Source organism: Rhizophagus irregularis, chromosome 32, assembly GCF_026210795.1.
Source record: "Rhizophagus irregularis chromosome 32, complete sequence".
NCBI classification, from domain to species: Eukaryota; Fungi; Glomeromycota; class Glomeromycetes; order Glomerales; family Glomeraceae; genus Rhizophagus; species Rhizophagus irregularis.
This window is the reverse complement of record NC_089460.1, coordinates 1239870-1267032: the sequence shown is the minus strand read 5'-3', so window position 1 is coordinate 1267032 and position 27163 is coordinate 1239870. Positions and strand designations below refer to the sequence as shown.

Sequence of the window (27163 nt, the reverse complement as noted above, 5' to 3'; positions counted from 1 at the left end):
TAATATATCCTTCAATTTGCCACGCCTATTTCTTTCAGATTCAGCCGCGTACATGAAAAAATGTCATCGTGAAGTTCTGTCTCCATTAATGCCTCAGTTAATTCATGTGCCGTGTTGTGCACATATTATAAATCTTATCGGGTATGTAAGCTGCTGGTAAACATTATTTTTATTGTAAGAGGAGGCGAATTTCATCATAATAATAATTATGGTTACATAGTGGTCGATATTTTCTTTTTTCTTTTTAATTATTTTGCATTAATTTTCTTGTTTAAAGTGTTTGTACAATCTAATATAAAAAAGTTCTAATTAATAAAAAAGGATTTGTTCTTTTCTATATAAAATTAAAGGGATATGTGGAGAACATTACCTCAATTTCATACTTTAAAATGTTTTTTGGATAAAATTAAAGAGGTTTTTGTTAATTCTCCTTCCCGAAGAGGACGATACCTGGCTTATTTAAAAATGCATGGAATTCCCTCACCATGCAAAATTCCTTTATATAACAAAACGCGTTGGAACTCTTGGTTTCGGATGGTTTCATATGCAAAGGATCATATTATCTATTGGCCTTCTTTTTTTAAAGAAGAATTCAATAATGATAAGAAACACAACACTTTGGCTGCTATTAATTCTTGCTTGGAAAATGAAAAGGAATTGGGAGTCATTACAATTTACCTTAATTTCATTTCCTCTTATGCTAAAGAATTTGTTCAAGATCTTGATTTTTTCCAACAATTAAAAAAACCTGTTTTTCCTTTTGTAGAATTACGCCTTCAACAACTTACTGCATATATCGAAACATATAGGAATTCAAATGATTTTGGTCTTTTCTTAGAAAACTTAATTAATAGTCTCCGATTTAATACACATGAATTCTATTCCATTTTTCGAGCAGCATTTGAAGCAGCTTATGTCAAGTTCACTGCACATATTCCTAATCATCCAGCTCGGCCACTTTTCTATGCATGTCAAGTATTTGATCCCAAATTTATTCATTTTGGAGATGCTTTACGAAAAAACATTCGACAGTATAGTATAATTAAAGAATTTGACAACCTATCGGATGAATTATTACGAGAATGGGGAATTTATTGTGGATTAGATAACGAATTTTTAAGTGAAATGGAATTGGATCGATATTGGGAAGATAAGGCAACACAACTGCCAATCCTTTCTAATATTGCAATGGATTACATTTGGCTGCCGATTTCAAGTTGTACCGTTGAACGAAGTTTTTCTATGTATATTCTTTTAGACAGTGATCGTCAAAACCTGTCTCAAGATTCTCTTAAAAGATTAAGTATGATGTACTTTAATGGTGCTAAAATTTAGAAGAATTGGGATTTAAGGAATAGGGATTTAAATTTACGCAATAACACTTTTAAATAAAGAATAAATGAAATTCTAATTATAAATAATATTTTTTTATATACAAAAATTTAATTTTTTTGATTTTTACTATAATAAAACTGCGCATAATTTTACATAATTATAAATTTTGGTGCATAATTTGCACATAATCGTAAAAAAAATATGCACCTTAAAAATGCATATTTTGCTTTTGTTGCATACATAATTCATGTTTTATTGCCGCATAAAATCGTCGTCTGTTCACATCAGATAGCTTATCTTTCGAGAGCCGTGATAGTATCATTCATCCAAGAGACAGTTTCCTTGAGAGTATGGAGGGTGTTAGCGATCTCTTTGATCTGCGCCTTTAATTCATCAATAACATGCTGAGGAAGTGTAAGGGCAGGATTGTCAGATGAAGAAGTAGGTGTTGTAGAAATGATAGAATGAGGTCTGTGCGGAGGTTGAGTAGGTCCGGAAGAATTATCATTGTTCCTGGGATTATTATTAGTATTATTGGTCCGGTTGCTATTTCGAGGAGTATTGGGACGAGAAGTGTTAGAATTATAATGGCTGTTATTAGAGCGAGATGAAGAGGAATTATTATTGCGAGATCGAGAATTGGAACGCGATCTTGAACAGGAATTAGAATTGTCACGTGATTGTCGTGAGTCCTGACGGCCACGTCTAGAGCCAGCATTGAAGCGAGAGTAAAGTTTGTTGAGGCGATCGTCCACTTTCTGTATGGGATGGGGATTGCACTTAGAGGGAGAACAACCAGGACGCCCACAAACGTGGCATAAAATTTGTGCTTCATTGGGAGGGTGCCATGTTAGTCCTTTGCCGCGGAAAGCCACGGTCATTTCTTTGGCAGCTTCAAGAGATTCAAACGAGGAGAAATTCAAATATACATAGGGTTTAGGCTTGTAAGAACTGATAGACAAGGAGACATTAAGGGCCTTAGTATTGACTTGAGTAGCAATTTCTAACAGATCAGCTTCTTTAATATTCTTCGGAATGCCGGCAAGAATAGCAACATGTTCTCTGCGGCTATCGCGTTGGGATTTCGAAAAGGATGCCGGGCAGACACGTAAAGAATTACCAAGGCAAATAATCACCCAAATATCATTAAATTGGGTAATTGCATCCGTGGAAGAAAACTGGATATGTCCATTATAGTAATGGTTTACGGGGAGGGGTAAGTTTACAAAACTTGATTACGGTCACCATATGCGGGAAAATGCTTACACTTGACGGAGCGAAAAATGTGCCTCAGTAAGGAAAAGTGGGATGTCGGTAACAAACAAAGACTTCGCTTCGTCATTGAGTTTGGCATCTGCAGGGAAATAATGCATAAAGGCTAAATTGAGAAGATCTGCACGTGGGGAGCTGACACAATCAGTATAATCATGCTGATCATTAAAGAAGACAATGATCTTTTTGTTATCTCCTGATCCATCGCAGCGTGCGCGGGCACCATATGAGGAATATCTGGAAAGTGAACAATCCACTTCGTCACACATGGAGTAATTGGTGGTAAATTTAGCTTTAAACGCGTCAGGCGCGTCACGTAGATAAGCCGCAGCATGATAACGAGAGGGTGCGGATTTGATAGCAGCAGCATTACCATCGGGGATGGTTGGCGTTCTGGGATATCAAAGGCAACAGCTTTGCCTTTACCATCGGTGTTGGAGGGAGCGTGGATAGAAGCGTCAACAGTTTCAACAGGAGTAGTAGTAGTATGAGGAGAGGTAATCACTTGGACTTTGTTGACAGGAAGACCAGAAGGAACGGAAGAAGTAAGGGTGGGAGTATGGACAGAGGTGGTTGAAGTTATATCAACATTCATAGCATCATCAGCGACAATACGCGAACGTTTATTAGGCGCGTCAGCGGGGTAGCTGCGGGAGACAAAGGTCAGTCTCCAGAGAGAGTAGAAGTAATAGGACGCGGTGGCGGTGGAATATCCGGGTTAATAACAGAAGGAGCTGGAGGTGAAGACATGGTAGAAGCTCAGTAAAGAGGAAGGCAACTGAAGAAATATTAGTATTTAGAACGAGCACTTAGAAATTTTCAAACGAAAATTTCAAAAATAAATTTTTATTAGTATTTTCAAAAATTCAGGAAAGAGTTGTGATGATCCTCATGTATTTGGTGATTATAAAGAGATGTGACTATATAAAAAATTTCTTATATTTGTATATCATAATTCCGGCCAAAAATTAACATAATTTTAGCCAGAATTATACTTAAACCTTTATTGTATCGTAACTTCGCCAATATTAATCGTAGAGAGATGATCTTACCGCCATTCGATTCGTCTTGATGAGACGGTTCTAATGGTATAAAATACGTCGAAATCCAATCACTAGATTAATTTCCGAAATTAAAAAAATATTAATGGTTTTTGTGTGATAACTCTGTTAATATTGATCCTAGAAAGTCGATCTTACTACCATTCGATTCGTCTTGATGAGACGAATCTAATGGTATAAAATACATCGAAATCCAATCACTAGATCAATTTCCGAAATTAAAAAATATTAAATGGTTTTTAAGTAATAACTTCGTCAATATTGATCACAGAGAGATGAGCTTACCACCATTCGATTCGTCTCGATGAGGCGATTCCAACGAGCTATAAATCATCTTTTTACAATCACTAGGTACCGAGAAATCTAGCAAAATGTTAAATGGCGCAGTAAACGTAAATCAAGAAATATTATAATGCCGATGTTTAACATTTTGTTGAATAACTCGTCAGCCAGTGATCGGAAAAGGATAAAACTATACTGCGGACGCTACAACCAATAGCGTGAAGGTACAGGGATTAGTGTAGTTGGACTGCATCATGGTGAATTAGTGTGTACAGTTAGGCCGCACATTTCAACTAAGCGGTCATGGTGTCCTTCTAACGTTCCCTATGAGGCTATTGGCATGTGCGCAGTCCTGTCCTTGAGGTCACTACTATACCTTGGGGGGACTTCCTGTCCGGGTGGTCACTCTACGATACCGCTTGGGGTCAGTAATGGCTAGATGGTTGTCCTAGATGGTAAAGCTGAGGGTGCAATGTCTTAGTGGTAGTTAGACCTTCTGTTAGGTCTTAGACCAACCAAGGTGTTCGTGCACAGAACAGGTAGCATGGCTATGGGGTTCGATTCCCTACTCCTTGGGTCCTGGTTGGTGATCCCTGGTGGTTGATACCCACCATAAGGGGGTGATCGTCCCGGACAGATGCCTACTACTTTGTCCGAGTGGTCACTACAAAAGTATACCTCTGTAGGGGTAAACAACTGTACTATCGGTCTTTAGGTAATCGCGGGCTGTAGTGGCTTTGAGTGAGGCTGCCGTCACCATAAAATGGTGGTATGGAAGGGTGCCCTAGATGGTTGATGTTACCTGTCGAAAGTCTCGGCGAAAGTAGATGCTCTCTAAAGGTCGTTAAATAAATTGAGTATCGATGTCATGCAATGGGTATAGGATGAGTAGGCGGCGTGTACCTAGCTTCAGATCAGCCTAAATGGCCCGATGGGGGATGTGTACTATAGTGGTGCTGTTGCCAAAGGAATTAAGTGCTCGGTTTAATGGTTGCCCATTGAAGATGATAGGACGCAGACCGAGATTAGTCGTAGAGAAGCAATGGGTGATCTGGCCGTAAACAACTTGAAAGAAAGGATAAAACTATAATGGTTGCCCATGAAGATGATAGGGACACTTGAGCCCGAGATTAGTCCTCATAAGAGGCAATGGGTGGTCTGGCCGTAAACACTTGCAAAAGAAAAGGATAAAACTACCACCATTCGATTCGTCTCAGTGAGACGATTCTAACAAGCTATGACACATCTTTGTACGATTATTAGATGCCAAGTTATTTAATATATTCTTTATATAACCGTGATTATAAACGGTTCTTTTTAATATAAGATTTTTGAGGATAGGTGTGATAGTGACTATAGATAGATTGTGACTATATAGGATAGATTTTAATAATAAAGTGTTTTGAACATTCAACTGGTGTGACTATATAGTAGAATGTGACTATAACGGGAGTGACTATAGAGGGAGTTGACTGTACATCAGCTAGTAAGAGTACGTCTGTCTCAGGTAAAGATCATGATAGTCTCCAAAGCTTTGCATCTCGAATTTTTGCCATATTTTTTGTGCATATTTGTAATCTTTTTTGCTTATATTTTGCTGACTAAAAATTGAATAGAAGTCCTTTCTAGACGGGAGGCTTGTTCTGTCAAATTTTTCCTATGCATTTGTCCAGTCATATAGAAAAATGTCCTTTCAAAAAAGAAGTTTAATCTTATCTATTGAATAGCCTTTCTCAGTAAAGTACCTAACTAAAGCTCCAAACGGTTCAGGCTAAACTGGGGAACCGATCCGAAACCGGCTCAAAATTCGGTTCGGTTCAGTTCAGGTATTAAAACCGAAAAACCGGCGGTTCAGTTCGGTTTAATCCAATTTTTTATAAAAATGCGAAAAATCGAATAGCTGGCCATCTAGTGATCGTACAAAATCGAGCCATATATCATTGGATTCGTCTCGACGAGACGCGTCGAATGGTGGTAAGATCATGTCTCTAGTATCGATAGATCACACGTTAACCCACGCTAAATGATTTATAAATAATTAAAATTAGCAAGCTATCTATCGGAGCTAGAGACATGATCTTAGCACCATTCGACGCGTCTCAGTGAGACGAATCTAATGAATATACATTCGTTCATGTACGACCACTGGATGGCAAATAATATCAAGTTTCGCATTTTTTAAAAATTTTCGAGCGTTAAAAATTAAAAATTCCGATACATGAATTTATTCGTCGTCCAATGGTCATACAAATATGAATTAGGACTCATTGGATTCGTCTCAATGAGACGAGTCGAATGGTGGTAAGATCACGTCTCTAGCATCGATAGATAGCTTGCTAATTCCAATTATTTATAAATCATTTAGCGTGGGTCAACCTGTGATGTATCGATGCTAGAGACATGATCTTACCACCATTCGACTCGTCTCGTTGAGACGAATCCAATGAGTCCTAATTCATATTTGTACGACCATTGGACGACGAATAAATTCATGTATCGGAATTTTTAATTTTTAACGCTTGAAAATTTTAAAAAAAATGCGAAACTTGATATTGTTCGCCATCCAGTGGTCGTACATGAACGAATTTATATTCATTGGATTTATCTCACTGAGACGTGTCGAATGGTGCTAAGATCATGTCTCTAGCTTCGATAGATAACTTGCTAATTCTAATTATTTATAAATTATTTAGCGTGGGTTAACGTGTGATCTATCGATGCTAGAGACATTATCTTACCGCCATTCGACGCGTTTCGTCGAGACAAATCCAATGATATATGGCTCGAATTTATACGATCACTAGATAGCCGGCTATTCGATTTTTCGCATTTTTATAAAAATCAGATTAAACCGAACCGAACCGCCAGTTTTTCAGTTCGGTTCTTACAAATTTTGGCTCTAATCTGAACCGTCTATAATCCGGACCAAACCAACCCGTTCGGAGCTTTATACCTAACAGTTAGGGGAATTTTTCAAGCTTTCTTCCTAGACATTCTACTAATTTATCTAATCCCATTCCTATATGTTGAAAGCTATCAAGAAATTGGAGCTGGCCAACATCCATAGCTTTATACTTTCCTATATTCTCTGGGATGCAATTTAGCTTATCAGTCATAAACTTGCTTATAACTTTCATAAGCAGATGAAAGTCATATTCCCAGAAATTATGACATATATATAAGAGGCACTTTAGTTTCGAAAGAGCTGATTCGCAATTTTTTGTTACAAGAGTCATGAGCTGGATCTTGGTACTTTCCATTTATATGATCATGATCTTTTACTTTTTGATTAAATGCACTTAAAGCTTCTCAGTATGTTTTTTGTGTCTCTTTCTTTTTAGAATGTTCTTTTTCCATGCATGTTTCCCATTCTTTGATTTCTAGTAAATTATGCTTTACTTCTTTGAGTTTTTGTAATATCTCTGGTGCTGATTTTAAAAAAAGTTTCTTGTAAATCCAACATTCTGTCGCCTTATTATTATACTTGTGTCTGAAATTATTTTAATATTACAGAAATACGTAATTACATAATTCTGTAATTATTAAGTAATTCATTAGAAAAACTCCGTATTTCGTAATTAATTTCGGACTCCGTAATTAATTTCGTATTATGAAAATATTTGGCCAGAATTAGCCTTAATTTTGGCCGATTTATATATATAAACTTTAATAAATAATAACTTGGCACCCAGTGATCCGTTTTGGATGATCTTACTACCATTTGATTCGTCTCGATAAGGCGATTCTAATGGTAGTAAGATCATTTAAATCCAATCACTAAATCGCGCTCCGATACCAATAACTTTTAAATATTTATAGCATAATAGCTCTGTCAATTTCAATGCTAGAATGATGATCTTACCGCCATTAGAATCGTCTCATTATGACGAATCGAATGGTGGTAAATTCATTCAAATCTAATCACTAGATCGTGCTTCGACACCAAAATTCATTAAATGTTTATAGTAAATTAACTCCATCAATATCGGTGCTATAGAAATGAAACACATATTATTAGATTCGTCTTGATGAGACAAATCGAATGGTAGTAAGAACATCGAAATCTGATCATTAGATCCTGAGATATTCGCAATTTCGCACTATTATGCAAATTTCGGAATTTTGGAATACGTAATTAATTTTGTAACACGTAATTAATTACGATTTTGTAATTTTGGATTTCAGATTTGCCAATTGAATTTCGGAAACAACTATACTTATTATATGCTTTAAGATCTCCTAGTACCATTATCACTTCTGCAGGTGCAGATAAGTCCTTCTGTATGTTTATTAGCTTTTCCTTGATTTTTGTAACAAATCTTTCAAGTGCATCTGGACTCCTATATAAATCTTGACTTATGATTTCATAGTTGAGTGAACTATTCATACTAAGGTTGCTGGAGAAACTAGGGGGTTTTGGCAAGTTGGCGAAATGCTGAAATGGTAAAACTTTGCCAAAACTATATGAAAGTCTTATTAAAAAGTTGGCGAAACTCTGAAGAAAAGCGAAACCTGGCGAAACCTATTCTAAATGCCAAAACTGCTGAAATCTTGCCAAAACTATAATAATACTATAGTAAAATTTTGGAAAAACTAATCATAGAATTTTGGAGAGGTTTAGTCAGGCAACTTTAATCTATACGAACAACTATATAGCAATAGCCACACGGTTACAAGATCTGTAATCTTTGGCATGGGTTAACTTCATCTTCTTTCTTTAAGTTAACTTTTCAGTTAACATTTCTAGATCCCAGAAAATGCAATATGGATTTGGTTGCATGCATTTATGATTATAAAAAGCTTTAATACTCCTATTCTTAACTGGCATTTGTGGTCATCAGAAGCATTATTTAGATCCTTGCATTTTGGCAATGTTCATTATATCTTATTTCTGAAGAGTATACATGAAGACAATAATGACAAATATATTTTCGCTCTTTATGTTTACTATGATTATATACTAGCTTATGTAAATCTTTGATAATATAGTAGTGACTTCTTTAGGACCCCAAACAATATATATAAAGGTAGGTTTTGAGTTTGCTTAACCAACATATAAAAATTTTTATTATGTGAGATTTATTATTGCTTATTTGATACCATAATTTTTAAATAGTCAGATATAATTATACGTAACAGAGTATTAAATTATTAATAGTCAGATATATATTTGCATAGCAGGATAGATTTTTTTAATATATATATATAATATAATATATATTTACATTTTTCACATTAAAAAAATTTAATAAAATATGTAAACAAAGTTATAAACATGTTTGTGTAAAAAAAATTTACTATTTTTAATACAAAGAATAAGTTAATTGTATAAGTAATACAGGAATCATTTTTAGATGTGATTGTGTAATGTGTTTTTGATAAAACAAATATGCATCCACGTAACATTAAAATTATAAATCATATATGCATCTGTGTAACAGTAAAAAAATATATATTGAAATGAGAGCAACAGGTGGATGGAAAGGGAAAAATAAGTGGTTTTCTGTTTTTTTTATAATTTTACACTATAATTTTTGTAATAATCAGTAAAAGTTATTTCATTTTTACTTAGAAAATTTTTTAAAAATATTTTTTTTGACAAATTTTACAGTAAATTTTAAAAATAAAAATTCCTCGTATTGGTGACGTTACAAAAAACATGAATAAATCTATAAATATCTATTCAATCATGATAAAAATTTATATGTAAGTAGATTCGAATCTGCTGAACAACTTTACTTAAGAAGGTTTTGGATGTTTCCTTTGACTAAAGTGCCTAAATTACGCTCTAAAGTTACAGAACAAATATACGAAATATTAATAAGAAACATTTATTTATAAGTTGTAATATTACAAAAAAATAATAATAGCTTTATCCATACTTTATTTCAAAAATTTTTGTTTTTTTAGTTTTTTTTATATACATATTTTATAAAAAAAATTATATATAAATATATATATATCATAAAATAAATTGCTTAACAGTTGTAAAAAATTTATGGTTAGATAAAAGTTTGCTTAGCAGACATGAAAAATATTTACTTATTGACCTTAGTAAATTTTGAATTTTTTATCTGACCTATATATATATTGTTTGGGGTCCTACTTCTTTCTTCTTCTGTAATTATTAGAAGATTTACTTGCTTATATTCATTACCTCTTCTTTTTGAAATATAGTGAAAGTCAAGACATTTATTTTGGTTATGCCATTCATAGACACATAGACTGATTTTGAGGTTATTTTTTTTGAACTTTTTATAAACTGGTGTTGAATCTGGTACTGGAATTGGGATGTCATCTATATTAAGTTCCTTCATGAAATCTCCATATAGCTGATGCGGATTTCTTTTCAAATGAACTTTAACTGGATGCAAAGCTCCTAGGATACACGATCTGAAACACCAATCATCATTATTTTGAATATTAATAATTCCATTATTACGTTAGGACCCCGAATATCTCCAAAACAGGTCATAAGTCACACTTTCGGCAGATTGGCCCATTTTTCAGGGGCTCAAAAAATCATTTTTTGTAAATATCTCAAGCATCGTGGCCAATTTTGATGAACTTTTTTTTAAATTGTAGAGCTAAATGAGGGCTACAAAATAAAAAAAGTTCATTAAAATTGAATTACTGGATGCTGAGATATTTACAAAAAACGATTTTTTGAGTTTCAGCAAAAAGGGGTGTTTTTGGCCAAAAGTCTATTATGACCTTTATATTAGATATCCAGGGTCCTATTACGTTTCAGTAAAGTTTTTGGCAAAGATGTATAGGCGGTAGGACTAATTGGATTGAAATCAGCTATCTCTATACTAAATTCTTCTATATATCACTGGTAAAAAAATGGTCTATCCTACACATATCCTACACATATCTTACATATATCGGGTACTTAAAATGTAAAAAATCATACACAAATAATACACATATCATACACATATCGGGTACTTATATATATAGTATACCTATCAGGTACCTGATATATGTATGATATATATATTAGTACCCGATATGTATATGATATGTGTATTATTTGTGTATGATTTTCTACATTTTGAGTACCTAATATGTGTAAGATATGTGTAGGATAAATCATTTTTTTACCAGTGTATTCTAGGTAAGCATCAGACATTTGATATATTAGTTAGCTCTAACTGTCACGCTATTACTTGCTTATATAATTTTTTCTTTAATTATTTATTTCCTATGTACCTATCACTTTTTGATCATAGAAACTCTACTGAAGGTAAGTATTTACAAGCTTTTCAAGCAGTTCTAGCTATTGCAAAACCGAAGCATTAACTAATTATTAATTAATCTTTTCGAATCTAGTAATAAAAAAGTAGGATGATCAGTGCATATTCTTGCCCATTTCTCTGCAATACCAGAATGGCTTATGGGAATGCTAGTACTAGGCCTGAAGGATGTCGATTCCATTAGAAGGCTAAAAAACGTATACTTTGTTCTGATTGCAGAAAGCCTACAACCTCTGCTTGTGGACGATGTTCACTATATATTAGAGGTTATTATATTACCCAATACTATGATAGATTTCAACAAGAAAGAACTTATGTTGGCCAATCCTTTGCTAGCCAATTTTATGATAGACTTTAATCAGAAATACGAGAAAGAAATTATGAGAAAATAATGGTTACCTATAGAAATACGCTTACAAATTTTAATATTTCTCTTTGCAGGAAATGCCTCATTTTGATAAAAATGGAAGAAGCAGATTATTGTGTTAGTTGTCAACCAGAATAAATAAAAAGATTATTTCGGCTAACTTAAATTTAGGCGTAATATCTAATGGACATTTGCTAAATTTTCATTAGACTTGCTTTTTTATATTTTTTCGTTAAAGTTTTATGCTATTTGATGAGCTAGCTTATGTTAAACTTGTTCTTGACTAAGGAAAAGTCGGGACAATTTTGCAGATTTTTCAGGATTTTTACAGGAGTTATTTTTATTAGACTTTTATATAAAATATGCTAGTTAAGGAGCGTGGCTGTGCAAAACCAGTTCTTTATTCACAATTTTCATTAGATTTATTAATGGGAAACTTAGGACAATCATTTAACTTAAATTTTTTCGTTAGACTTATACCAGAGAAAATTGTGACAAATTTTTGTTAGATTTAATAATTTGATATGCCATTTAGTAAGCTAACGCATATAGATATAAAACATGGCATATATATTTTTGTTAGACTTATTTATTTGATATGCCATTTAATGAGCTAACACGTTTGAAACCATTTCTGTTATACACATTTTTGGTTAGACTTATTTAGGGCAGTTAGAGTTATTTGGTTAGACTTATTTTTTGGTTAGACTTATTTATAAATTTTCATTAGACTTAAAAAAACTGTTAGACTTAATTATAAAGTAATAAGGACTATTAGACTTATTTTCGTTAGACTTATTTTCATTATTTTTGTTAGACTTAAGTAGTTAATATGCTAATTAATGAGTTAATTCATGCAGAATCAATTCCTGATATAATAATTTTCATTAAATTTAATAAATATAACTGAAAAGTTGATATAGAAATTAAGATTCTAGAGTCGTTAAAAACTTTTCTAATATATTAATAAAAATTGATATGCTTACTGAAGATGGAGAATCCACACAAAGCTTAAAAATATAATATCAAAATTAAGATTCTAGAGCTAATAGAAGCTCTTCTAATATAATAAGAAAAATTGATATTATTTTTAACATTCAGTGGGGATCAGACCTTTGGTCCTCAAACCCCACTTTCACATTGTGTAAAACTTATTTGAAGTAAAGTCAAATATTGTATAGTATTATAATATTTATCAAAGCATTTATTAAATATTCATAAATAGTACTTATTGAATATAAGATATATTGATAAAATGCCTATAAATGTTAAATTATTAAAGTACTAAAAAAATGCTTAAAAAATTAAATACTTAATAAATAATAAAATATTGCAGTATTTAGATACAGTCAAAGTTCTCTATAACGAATTTCTGTATTCCGAATTTTACGCCATTGCGAATCGAATCACATGAGTGGTACCAATTTTTTATTAAATAAAATAATTAAAAATAACGAATTTTTATAGTAAATCCTACCATTGCGTATAATGAAAATGAAGATCTGTACAATTATTAATAAAATGAATCTTTAATTAACAAATTTATTTTATAACGAATTTTTATAATGACTGTAACGAATTTTTTTTTAACGAATTTCACGTTAAAATGTAAGGGATATAACGAAATTTCCATTAATAGAAAGTTTCACGTTATAAATTAAACAATCGTGTGAATTTTTTTTTTGATAATTGATCATTTTATTTCAAATGTCTCAAGAAAAAAGACAAAAAACTTCTAAAGGTAAAGAGAAAGCTTCTTATATAAAACAAACCAGAGCCTCTCTTACAGGTGCTCAAAAACAAGAAGTTTGTCTAAAAAAGTTGCAGAAACCAACACCTAAAAATAAAGAACTTGCTAAAGAATATGATGTTTCACAAGAAATGATATCCGATATTTTAAAAGAAAGTGAAAAATGGTTGGCTTTAAAATTGGATTCTTATGAAGCTTCACTTAAAAAACAAGTCAAACCAAATTTTCCACAAGTTGATGAAGCTTTGGGCTTTTGGGTTGAAAAAGCCATTGATAATAATATTACTATTAGTGGCGAATTATTGGCACAAAAAGCATGTGATTTTGCAACATTACTTGATGTACAAGACTTTAAAGGATCGATGACGGGAAGTAGAGTTTTAAAAAACGCCACAATTCAATCTTCAGTAAACATTGGTAAGCAGCAAGCGCTCCTTCAGAAGAAGATTTGAATGAGATGCGTAAAGATCTTCAAAATATTCTTAAAGAATATTCACCTGATGATATTTTCAACATTGATAAAACTGGACTTTATTGGAAAATGGAGCCAAATCGAACTTTATCAACTGGTCCAGGTAAATTAAATATTAATTAGTATAAAATTAATATAAAAAATCATATATAAACTAAAATAATACTTATCTTACAATAGTTGTGGGTAAAAAACTATCTAAGGAACGAGTTACTATTGCATTATGTTGTAATGCTTCAGGAACTGAAAAAGTAAAACCAGTTTTTATTGGGAAAAGCCAAAATCCACGCGCCTTAAAAAATGTTCCAAAGTCGTCACTACCAGTACAATATTATTGGAATAAAACAGCTTATATGCAAGTTAGTATCTGGAACGATTGGTTAAAGCTCTTTGATTCACGCCTAAGACTCCAAAATAGACATATAATCTTACTTTATGATGGCGCATCCACTCATAAATTAATTGATGATGTTGAATTTTCCAATATTTGTCTTCATAAATTACCTCCTAATACAACTTCACGCTTTCAGCCATGTGATGCTGGAATCATTTATAGTTTTAAAGTAAGTACAAAAATGTTTTATAATTGACAAAAAAAAACCAATTTATTAATAAAATAATAAATGTAGGCACAATATCGAAAACTATTTTTGCAGAATCGTATTAAAGCATTTGATAATAGTCAAGAAAATGGACAACCCATACCTGAAATTACAATAAAAAAAGCAATTAAATATGCAGCAAAAGCATGGGAATTAGTTCAACCAGTAACTATTACAAATGGTTGGAGAAAAACTGGCATTCTTCCACCAAGTACTGACGATGACATTGATTTTGATTTTGATGAATTTGAAGAAGTTGACCAACTACAAGATCTTATTGGCCAGCTGGCTTCTAAAATATACAGAAGCCCAATTTCTGCTGAAGAATATTTAGAGTATGAAAAGGATGAAACAAATCACCAGATGATGACTGATAAAGAAATTATAGAAATGATAACAGAGCCAGAAGAACCAAATGTTGAGGGGCCAGAAATTCCAATTATCAGTAACTATGAGGCATTAGCGGCACTCAATCAAATAATCACATATATGGAACAAAAATCTGATAAAATGGAATTTTCAAATGATCATATTCGAACCATAAAAAAATTGCGTAAAGTAATAAAGTGGGAAGAATTCCATTCTAAACAGCAAGTTACTTTGGATTCGTGTTTTAGAATAAATAAAGAATAGCATGATAGTTTATTATAATGAAGTAATAAAGTTCGTGCCAAATTTACCATTTAAAAAATTGATTATTAACTAAATTTCTGAATATATTCAATATATCGAATTTGAATATGATTTTCGGTATTGCTTATCATAGCGAATAAATGTTTAAAATTCGGTACAATTATTACCGAAATTTTCACCATAACGAATTATAACCTCCAGAAATCGAGATTCGTTATAGAGAACTTTGACTGTATTTATTTTTTTATACTTAATAGATGTAAATTTTTAATACTTATTAAATACTACCATTTGGTAAATACAAGACTCCATTTGGTTAAATTTTAAGTTATCAGTATATTAAAATATAAGTGTAAAATAATTATAGTATTTAGTTATAGTATTTATTTAACTGTATTTATTATATATATTATATTTAATCAAGTTATATATTATTTATAATTATAAGTTAGAAATACTCCAAATCTCCAATATTAAATTATATAATCTATATAATTACACTTTTCAGGACCAAAAACAAATTGGTTAGTGTAATTATAAAAATATTGTATGATATAACTAAAAAGAGGTTTTTTTTAATAAGTTTATTAGTAATTTGAGCCAATATAAACTAATATAAATGTACTTATAAAGAAGAATATGACTATATTTAAGGTAACTATAAAGAAGACTGACTGTAATAATATACAGTATGTAATAGTTATTTTATAGAGAACTGTAAAATTATAATATTTCAGTGATTCTGTGAAATAACTGATTTATTTTACAATATTTATATTATTAAGCTATTTAATATATAAAATATAATAATATTTACCTGAATTAACATATGAATTTATAAAATATTTTCAGAATGATTATTTAAAATAGTAAGTCATAATATTTTATAATAATGAGTCATAATTAGTTATTAAATAGACAATTAATATAACTTTAAAATGTATTAATATTTAGATAAAATCACAACTAGATGTTATTAATTGCAACTTACAATTCACAACCATAACTCTATATTTTTACATAGCTGTAATTATATAACAGTTGAAGTATCAACCTTAATTAATATAAAAGTTTTTTAAAGTCTTTTTAAAAAAGTTTTTTTTAGTTTTATAAAAGAATTTTTTTTTATTTTTTTTTGCTAATAGCAGTACATCTACAAATTTATTAGAATAATACTAGTAATTATACAAAAGTAAAAACTGTAAATTAAACCAATATTGTTTTATAGAAGAATAAACATAAATAATTATTATTTATATAAATTAAATTCTTTTAGGTTATATATATTAATTTTTAATAAAATTAAAAAAAGAAACTTTTACAATTTGTTGTAATTTATTAATATTGATTTGAGTCAGGTTTATCCAGATTTTATCCAAATAAAACCAATTATTTGTGATTATATCCACAATTTTATCCAGATTTTAATTTTATCTGAATTGTAAATTTCAGATAATTTAAAGTATTTTAGTATGATTTATAGCTTATTTAAAAGCTTTTAATGCTATAAATGTAATTATATTACTGAAATTTAAAAATAATCAGTTTTAATCCAAATTTTATTTTAATAACTATTTTCATTCAGATAAAATAATTATTTTATCTAAATAATGGTTTTTATCCAGATCAAAGTATTAATTTGCTTATAAGATTTATTAGCATTAGATATTTTTAGCTATTTTCTGGTATCAGTAATTGATAACAGTTTTAAGGTTATATAGTAAATCTGTAAATAATATATCATTTAAATCAAATACTTCATATAATCATATTAATCTTTATATTCTGTCATTTATTATATAATTTCTGTCAACTTTTTATTACTAAAAAAGAAAACTCAGATATCAATTCCAGGAAATTAGCTTATCTCCTTTCCTTTTTAACTGTTCAAATACCTAACTTATTATTGTGATAAGGTTAATATATGGTGATCTGCCATGAATTCCTTCAAGCATGTGAAAAGGCATCTTTTTCTATATTACGGATCTATATATGAAGAGAAGAAATATAAATACAGTCGTCCTCCCATATAGTCACCCCCTGTATAACCACAACTCCCTTATAAGCACATTTACATTAATCCTAAGTTACTAATAAACTTATTAAAAAAACCTTCCCTTTAATCACATCATATATAATTTTTATAGTCGCACCATTTTTTTATGGTCCCGAAGGGTGTGATTATATGGGAGGATGACTGTACAGTACATAAATCATCATGCTTTATTGATCAATTAAAATTTGATGCTAAAATTTTTTTTTAATCTTATTATATGCAAAAAAGAAATTCATAACAATTTATGTAATTTTTAATGCAATACAAATAAAAATGTTTAAAGCGAAATTACTTTAAAATCATTTTTTCACTTAAATTAATTAGATTTTAATCAATTTCCACCATAATTGAAAAATTAGAAATTAAAGTACTGTCTGTACCTTACTGGAAGTTTGATATGGTTCAAAATTTCTTGTTGGAAAAAGATTTATAATGCAATCTTTTCTAGTGGTTTTTGGGAAATATATCTTCCTATGACGAGTTGTTCGTTAAGTCCTTATATCTTATAATCACTTATTTTAGAAGTCAAAACAACATCTCAAAGGGGCTACTAAATAAAAATGTTACTACGTGAATAAAATTTAATTCCGTTACTATTCCGCATATCCACGTTTTCTATTTCAATAAAAGATTATTCATTTAAACATTATTGCGCGTTTTGGATTATTGCAACATGGTAGAATCTAATAGAAATAAGTTTCATAATAAGATTTCATGCAGTTCTTTGAATGTTAAGTAGGGAGATACAAACTGATTCCTCCCCTCCAGAATCGAAACCATAATTATGGAAACGGTCACTTTCGACTATTACAGTTCCATGAAGGATCATTTTCCATAACCATTTACACCCTTACATTACATTCTTATAACAATTTCAACTATTTTATTACATTTCCTATCATTACCATTTTTTATACCATTACATTCTTACATTACTATTGCATAAATTATTTTTGCATGTACCCGCTTCTACTCAATTGTAAAAGTATTTTTATGTTTTAAAGAAAGATTATATGGAGAGAAAAAGCTTGACAAAAAATAAAAAACTAGGAAATGAAAAGGTTTGATATTTATATATTTCTTTTTATCATAAGGGAATGGCGGTTATATGTGTGATTAATTTGTGATTAAATACTGTGAAATTTTGACTCCCGATATTTCATCAGTCATGACATTTGAAACTTATTGAATATATGCTTGATTAATTTTATGATATTTCGAAACTCTTGACTACACAAACTTTATTGCGCGATCTTAAAGTCCGATACGTCATATCTAAACTCCAAAATATATTCAAGATACCATTATAAATCTCAATAGATTTATCATATTTAACTAAGGAGTGAAAAACGCGTATAACATCGTTCCGAATCACGAAAAAAATCTATTTGTCGAAAACGGCCTGACATTATTCTGGGAGGTATTTATATTTTATTAATTAATTCAATTGCGGTGTTATACATGCACGAACTGATCGTGTGAACGTTCCTTATTGTAGATAGGGTAACCTTTTTAATGTAATTTGATAGATCAAAGTCTAATTTACATCCTAAAAGGATACCTTCGAACATCTAATTTGTAATAAATAGGCTTCGCACATCTAAATCCAATATCCTCTTTATGAAACAAAGTAATATTTGATTGCGTACTTCACATAACGTAGGAGATATCGAACATCAAACAAATCACGTCTAGTAATAACTATGGAATAACTAACTTACCTACTACTTTAAACAAAACAAATTTGTTCCACAGGTACCTTGTGTTTTATTTGTTATAGATATGCCCAGAGATTTGTCCAATACAACTTTATTTTTTTGCATACAGAATAAATTCTTATGTTTGATATGCATAACAAAAGCTTTTTCACTACGAACTAAAAAGTTAATTCTCGTTTATGGAGAATGGGATATTCAACGTACGAACCCAAGTAAGTTTATTATTTACGCTAGCTGTACTGTATATACAAAGACATTAATGATTATTTTTTTTACGTATAGACATGCTATCGCAAACTAGATGTTATTAACCGGCAGACTCAACTCATAAATAGAGATAATTTTTGTCCACTCTAAGATTGCTAAAAGAACAACTAAAAATATTATCCGAGCCAGCTTCGTTGGAATTTACTGTTAATAGACTGAATTTTACTGGAATACACAATATAGGGTTTACGTACGGACTATAATTGCGGCATCATTTCTAAACATCATGAAATTTTTAGGTAGATCAGTCCCTACTTATATTACTTTCTTGAAAGGATTCCTCTGGATCACGACGAAGATTTGCGCTTTATTGTAAATAATTATAAGGGACATATGCGAAACCTGAACTATTGGTATGCATCGTACAACAAGGGCCTCCTGTTGCACGATCTCATGACACTTCTATAGTGACCAACTATTGAAGAAAAAGAGCATCATGCTAAGAATGGAGTTTCTGAATCAAGGATCACAATGCGTAATATTTCTTGTTGAAATGGAGAAAAGGCTATGACACCATTTGACTATAAATGTTAGATATTTTTGATAGAACTCGAACACTTCCACATGATTGAATGCCGCAAAGATTTCACGCGAAAAGATCTACAAACAAGCCATCCGAAAGTTTTTCTCGTCTCTACGAACTACGAAGTACCTTTTTATTTTTATTTAATTAATTTTAATGTCTGAAGTTGAAGTAATAGCGATATTTGGTGTTGGGACTCCGTGGGTGTAGTACATTTTTCAATGTATAGATTCTGGAAACGACTCAAGAACTCGATTAATAACAAGTAACGTTAGTCTAACTTTATATCATAATTTAACAAAAAATATTAACATCTGCGGATATTTATTAGCTAAATACTTTCTGAACTTACACATACAAATATATTTTTTTCATGTAGAAATATTTTTACAATAAAAAAAAAAGATCGCACATATGGTATTCGTAATATCCGCTTCATGGATCCTTACAGAAACTGATTTACAAAAAATGGAGAACTACTACATAGTTATAGATTCCTATACAAATTGATATACATACAAGGTTCAAAATAAGAAATGTTCTTGTAGTCAGAACCAAAAATCTTGGTTATACGGTAATACAAGAATGTTACATAAAATAATGGAATATAGGACAGTTTCCGACTGAGATGATTAACAAAAAAATAAAATGAGTCATGTGTAGAATTGGAACCGATTGTCCCTTGGAAGAAATATTAAAGAAGTATAATGAAGATTAGTGATCATCAAGAAATATCGCAATAAAATCGATTTTTTATTTAGTGAGATATAGTGGATGCATGAAGTATTACGCTAATTATACAGAAAGTTTTGGATTGATTGTAGACTATGAATCTATTGTTACGTGATGGACTTGGCTATTTTGGTCAATAAATCGGATGTGCCAGAATGGCACATGATACCTTGAACATTATATTTGGTTTACTCAATATTATGTAATTCTTTTACTATCGTAATATGGTAATTTCTTAGTTTAAATATTATACCATAAACTAGAATTGAAAATCTGATCATCATTATAATTCTAGAAGAAATTATATATTAAAAAAAAATAATCTTAAAAATATATTTATATGAATTGCTATCAAAAAGACACTTTTTTGGGATGCAAATTAATACTGACATTCATTTTATAGTCTATATACCATAATTCTGCCCAATTATTTCCGATTATACAATAAATTAATTGGTTATAGTTAGATCAATTGATTATCATGTTCATGGTCTCCAGACTTATTGTGGCTCGTCTCATTTATGACCCAAAAACCCTATACAGGTAATATAAAAAGAGAGAAAATAATAATAAAACTCTAACGTGTATAATTTTATTTATTTATTTATTTTTTTACCCAAAAAAAAGAAAAGGGTAAAATCCCGAAACCCTTCCTCTTAACCCTAATTCTAAATACCCATATTTATAGATTTACGGTGAATAATAAATTATATTTTATACACTAATTGCTTTTAAGTAATTATTATAATTACTATCAATTTGTTTGTGTTAAATTAAACTAGTAAATTGGTAAGATTTTTCAAACTAATATTATATTAGTAAAATATATTCCCTCTCAGAATAACCCATATCTGTTAATGTTTGTTTGACATTCAACATCATTTCCGGTGGACCACATACTGCAATTTTAGTATTACGTGCAGATCCATATTTCGGGAAAGAACTTGTTGGTGAGTGTATAATACCTGAAGGTGAACCTACTTGAGGATATTGATACGGAGGATATGGTTGAAAAGTAGGTGAAAAATCTAATGTAGGTGATTGTCTTGCAGTATGTGCTGAATTCTTGGCTTTAATATCACTAAACCACTTTTGTATTATGTCTGATGTAATACTTCCTTGTAAATATGACAACTCATTAGACTCATTAGGAGGAGGGACAGAAAAAACGTAAATAATCTCAAGCATTCCTCTACTTGATCTTTCATATTCTCTTAATGCATTACTATCAATAACATCATCAATTTCTCTATTACCGTATAATAAATACATACGAGTTTTTCTATCTCTTTCTTCAACACTTTCGCTTTCTCGCAAAAGATGATATTTAATTAACTATAAGAATGATGATAATAAAATGAGATGCATAAATTAACATTTTATGTATCCTTGAAAAAATATTAACGTACCTGCAACATCGGAGATATACCAGTTCCTCCACAGATCATAAATAATTCTTCCCAGCGTCCATCCACACTATCTGGATTAATTAAGGAACTTTTTGTTGGAGAAGTGGGAAAAGTGGAAGAAATAGGCACCTGAATACTTGTTCTTCTAGTTTCTCCTTGAACATTATTCATAAATTTATTTCTATCTGAAACATCAAATGGTCCACGAACTTGAATTTCGACACCTTTCAATTGTTCATTCTATAAAAATCAATAAAATAAAATAAAAATAAATAATAATAAAGAATTTGATTAATTTTCTTTTTAAAATAAATTGAAATTACCAAATGTGTTGACATTAATCCATTTGGATAAATTTTAACATAAATGTAAAATGATTTTGACAATCTCCCCTGAATAGGAGTATAACTTCTAACAATTACTTGTCCCTTAATACGAGATTTTATTTCTATATACTGGCCAGGTAAAAATGCTTCGTCCCAACAATCCTTTTCGTCCTGAAAAACTCTAGTGAAGGTAAATTTAACTACAGGAAATTTTTTGCTATTATTAACAGTTGATCTACTCGTTAACTTGTATCTTCTAAATTTGGCTCTCTGAGACATCGTATTATAATCATGCTTAATGCCTTCACTAAATTTAGAACTAAAACTCATAAATATTGGTGAATTCGGTAAAGAATCAGATTCTATAAAAGGAGGATTTTCATTTATTCTGCCTATTACCATATCCATCATTTTTTTTGTTGCAAATGCACTATGACCGTGAGTTGCTAATGGGGAATGTGTAAAATATTTTGTATTGATCTTATCAATTATCTTAGCTACGCTATGACGCCTTACTAAATTACCAAAATTTTGATATTCTGGTGTATTATTAGAGTTGGTACAAGGTGATAGCAATCGTGTCTCTGGTGTATCTACATCTTCGACAATATCCAAATTTTTATGTCTATTGTAAAATTCTAAAATAAATAAATTAATTAATATATGCATAATTATACATAAAGTATTTGTAACATAAATTTAAATACCATTAGTGATATCAGTTCCAATAACTTTCTCAAGGATTTTCGCTCCACCAGGATGAACACCAATCCATTTTCTAAAATCGACAACAAATCCATCACATACAACCAAAAATGCCTACAATTTATTTTATTAAAAAAATTAACAATATTAAAATACGCGTAATAGTAATAATATAAAGAACTTACACCGCGTTGAACACGTTCATTAACGTCTTCCCAAGTAAATTCCGGTAATTTATCATAATCTTTATCACCGTATAACGTACTTTTTCTTCTATCTAATTCAGCATCCTCCTCTTCATTATATAATCTACTAAATGATCCTTCTTTTCTCCACCAATATTCTCCGATCACAAACATAATAATTAATAAGAATATCCATATTGCATAAGAAATTTTCCAAAATAATGGGTTACTATATAAATAAACACACAAATCAATTATTAAGAATTTTCGTTGGATACATATCGCGATGAATTATTGTGTAATATGATTGAACTTACTAGCTGTATGATAACGTAAAAGTATCAATTCCTTTTTGTTATTAAATCAATTTAAATTCAATGAAAATTAGCACGAATAAAAAATTAATCTTAAAGATGATTACTTCTCTTACCAAGATAGATATTAATCCTAAAAAATAGAAAAAATTATGTCAACGCAAATTTTGCAAAGCCAACATAAGATAATTTTTTTAAAATCATATTCACCAAGAAGCTATAAGTAAAGTAATTCCAAAAACCTTATGAATTCTCTTTGTAAGTCTCGGATATCCGTGATTAACTGAAACGACGGAAGCTTGTCCCCACACAGACACAAATCCTAAGCCCAATTCGAAAAATACAAGAGTATAAATAACTAAACCCATCCTATTTGAAAAATGAATTAAGAACTCATAAATTGATTTATTTATTTCAGCTAAGAAATGTATAATTTTTTAAAACATACCATGCGTGAGGAGATTTAACATTATTCGACATAGTGGCTATCGCTGCGGCACCAAATGATGATATTGAAATACCACCAAGCAATTGTATGGTACGATGAATTCTCAAGTAATTATTGGTGTGTTTAAGAAATCGAACAATGAAAACTGAAATTGGGAAAAACAGACTAGATTTTTTATTAAAAAAAAAATAAATAATCTATCATAATAAATTCGATGATATAACGATGAGTTTAAATTATCATACCACCACGTTACAAACATTCCTATTCCATGTAATAAACGCGTCACTCTTTGTAATTCTTTTATATCAACTGCACCAATTTCTCTCGTATAAAAATCGATTAATGCCATATGACGATTATTTTGATGATAACTAAATCCACTACTAGAAGGATTGTACGCCATGATATCTAAAAAAAAATTAAAATAAATTAGTAACGTTGGACACAAAAAAAAAACTTTAATTTCGGCTGAAATTGAGAGTTAATTGATTTCATTTACGTACATTTCATTTGTCCATGTCGAATTGGTTTACGCTTTGGTGGTGTCAAAAGTCTTCTAAAATTAATTTTTGCGGTACCACTAGCATCATCAACATTTTTACTTATGATTTCAAGACCTTCGGGTGTTTGTCTCAAAGGTGGATGATAACCACCATCAGAAATATAATTTGATATATCAATATCTTTATTATTAACCTGTATAAAATATTCAAGGGTAGAGTTTAAAAAAAAATCAAATCGTATATTATAATTTTTAATAAACTTACAATTCCAATAATAAATTCTGCGTTTGTCATTCCATTATCACTTGGATCAAATCCCTTAAAAAAAAAAAAGTTTTTCAATATATAATTCTATTTGTCTAACAATTGAATCCATTATTCAGTATATAATTCTTGTGCCTCACCATTCCGAACCAGCCTTCACCTCCAGCGGTTTGAAGCTCAACTTGAAAATAGATATGTGAGCTATCTAAATTATATTTAATAGAATAAGAAGACCAAGGACTGAGATTTTTCTCATCAATCGCATTTTCTAGTTCGACAGGAGGTTGAACTGCCCAAATATTTCCAACGAATTTTGATTCATCAATACCGTCGATTACAAGATTACGAGTTATAATTTGACGAAATGTCGAATTTCTTAATATTTCTCTTTCAGTATCATTAAACGCTTCATGCGATTCCCACCAAGTTTTATCAGTCGCTCGAATACGATTGAACTATTTGTCATAAAATATCGTTTTTTAATTAAAAAAAAAAAACACGAAAAAATGCATATACATACCTGTGTTACAATGCTTGCATTTAATAATTCCCCAAAATTTGAACCATCTAAATGATCTTCACTAAAAGCTCCAACAAATGCTTCCATTGTATCGGGTCCATTTGGATATAAAAATTGTAACCTATTTGAAATATATTTGTTACTTGTAACTTCTTCCCACGTATTTTTTCTCGGTAATCCATAAGCCTCTCGAACCACATTATATAATGCAATACCTATAAATATTTACTTATTAGAATTTGTCAAAATTTCATAAGGATTTTTAAGAAATTTAACTCGTACCGCGATCCCTTGTTCTTGAAATATCAAATGCATATAAGTCGTAAATATGAGAAAAATTTAAGTTTCTTGACTTATATATATAATGTAAAAAATTAAAAGAGATTAAATTTTTTTTTTTTCAAAAAAAAGAGAAAAAAGATAATAATATAGTTAGAATAACGATCCATACAGCATCGTTAAAAAAAACGTCAACTTCTTCTTGTCTTTGCAATGCCATTGAGCTTAAAACACGGTCTAAACCAAATGCTTCTAATAAATTTTCTTCTTTGGTTCGTTCTAATGGCAGATCATATATTGTGTCACCATACATATCTTGAATTCGATATGAATCGCTAAAATTAATAAAATAAAATAAAAATTAATTCAAAAAAAAAACGATCGATCAGAATATAAAATATTCACCTTAATTCCGAATGTCCATATCTGAACGATACGGTAGCAAAGAAGGTATCAATACCTGGAACTACATCCGGTTTGTACCCTTCATAAGCTGGAAGAGGACGTCCAAGAACAGTGCCAAGATATTCTTCAGAAGCTGTCTTTTGAAAAAGCGCAATATTCCATCGTCTCGCTTCTTCAAAATATCGTTGATCGGTCCAAGAATTACCATGTATATCAAATAATTCCTTACATTTACGATTATGCTCACGAATCCATATAGTATTAATGGCCATAGTAAATAAAGTCCAAGATCGTGAAGATGTACTTGTGCTCCTAATATAATTGCCAGAATCATCTTTTGGAGGATATTTCCCATTATCGGTCGTTAATAAATAACAGCTAGTTCCGTTACGTATCGTTTTGAATGTACCGTCAGGCGCGTTATATGCGCCATAGACCATATCTAAATCAAGAAGCGGAGAAACTAAGCTAACTCCGTTTCGCACAGAATTTAATGGATCAGAAGTACCGGGCAATACTTCAGACAAGTTAAATGGAAGTGACGTTACACCCTTTGCAGGTAATTCTCCTGGAATTGAACTCGGTGGATTAAATGTTGCATCATCAGCAGGAATATATATCGGATTTGAGGGAATTGTAGTCAATGATACGGTGATATCAAATGAAATATATTGTCCGAACCATGTTGCCATATGATTAGTTCTTCGTCTCGATCGGAGCTCAGATTGTTGCTTTAAATTATTTAAATTAATAGAGGGTCCCAAATTATACGCAAATTCGTTAGATATACAACGTGGCAGAGGAAAAGCTCCTATTGGCAAAGGATCTACACACTTAACCGTTGGAACAGCATTATTGGGAAGAGAATCCATTGGTGTTTTTAACATTTTACCCACGCCATTCGGATAAAATGGACCTGGGGGAAATTCTCTCATATAAGAGAAACTTTCGTTGGAAGCATCATATTGACTTACAACCGTTTTTATAAAACATAATATAAGGAGTATGAGATTTGTTATTCGAATTAACATATTAATTAATTATGCAAAGACCTTATTTTTTATTTTTTATTTTTTTTATTTTTTATTTTTTTTTCAAAGAACCGGGAATTCCTGAAAAAAATATTGTCTTTGCATATTTATATTTTTTTTTTGGTCCAATACTTTTTTAGGTTTACCGTAAAAATGTATAGGTAAATCTTCGATTTTTAATCGGAGTTATTAATCATACCCTCAAAAAAAACCAGATCAAAAATTTATATATTACTAATACACAATACACAAATTCACATTATGAGGAATTGCTCACCGTTTTCAATGGTCTTTTTTTTTTCGTTTTGTTTAAATCCCTATTTTCAAAGCAAAATTTTTAAACATATGAAAATAATAATAAAATTGTTAAAGTGGTCCCAAAATATTTTTAAAAATCAAAATTCCAGTTTCGTAATTTCGTTAGCAGTACATTAGCCGTTAA

The 27163-nt window shown here is 30.4% G+C and overlaps 2 protein-coding genes across 2 annotated transcripts; one reads left to right on the top strand and one right to left on the bottom strand.

Moving 5' to 3' along the window:
- Positions 1 to 17360: 17360 nt before the first annotated feature.
- On the top strand, positions 17361 to 18935 carry OCT59_023061 (uncharacterized protein; the record flags this gene model as incomplete). Its single annotated transcript, XM_066150527.1, has 5 exons — positions 17361 to 18150; positions 18350 to 18357; positions 18430 to 18509; positions 18753 to 18844; positions 18917 to 18935. The coding sequence occupies exons 1-5, from the start codon at positions 18143 to 18145 to the stop codon at positions 18933 to 18935; spliced, it is 207 nt and encodes a 68-aa protein (XP_066006550.1). The 5' UTR covers positions 17361 to 18142.
- A 2012-nt stretch (positions 18936 to 20947) lies between these two features.
- OCT59_023060 (uncharacterized protein) lies at positions 20948 to 27119 on the bottom strand. The gene is made up of 17 exons (XM_066150526.1): positions 25691 to 27119; positions 25458 to 25620; positions 25289 to 25358; positions 25007 to 25221; positions 24627 to 24941; positions 24487 to 24540; positions 24223 to 24415; positions 23962 to 24127; positions 23717 to 23881; positions 23479 to 23637; positions 23385 to 23401; positions 23272 to 23302; positions 22955 to 23183; positions 22772 to 22883; positions 22062 to 22702; positions 21739 to 21978; positions 20948 to 21664 (listed from the first exon to the last, which is right to left on the bottom strand). The coding sequence occupies exons 1-17, from the start codon at positions 26719 to 26721 to the stop codon at positions 21140 to 21142; spliced, it is 4326 nt and encodes a 1441-aa protein (XP_066006549.1). The 5' UTR covers positions 26722 to 27119; the 3' UTR covers positions 20948 to 21139.
- Between the last annotated feature and the right edge of the window lie 44 nt (positions 27120 to 27163).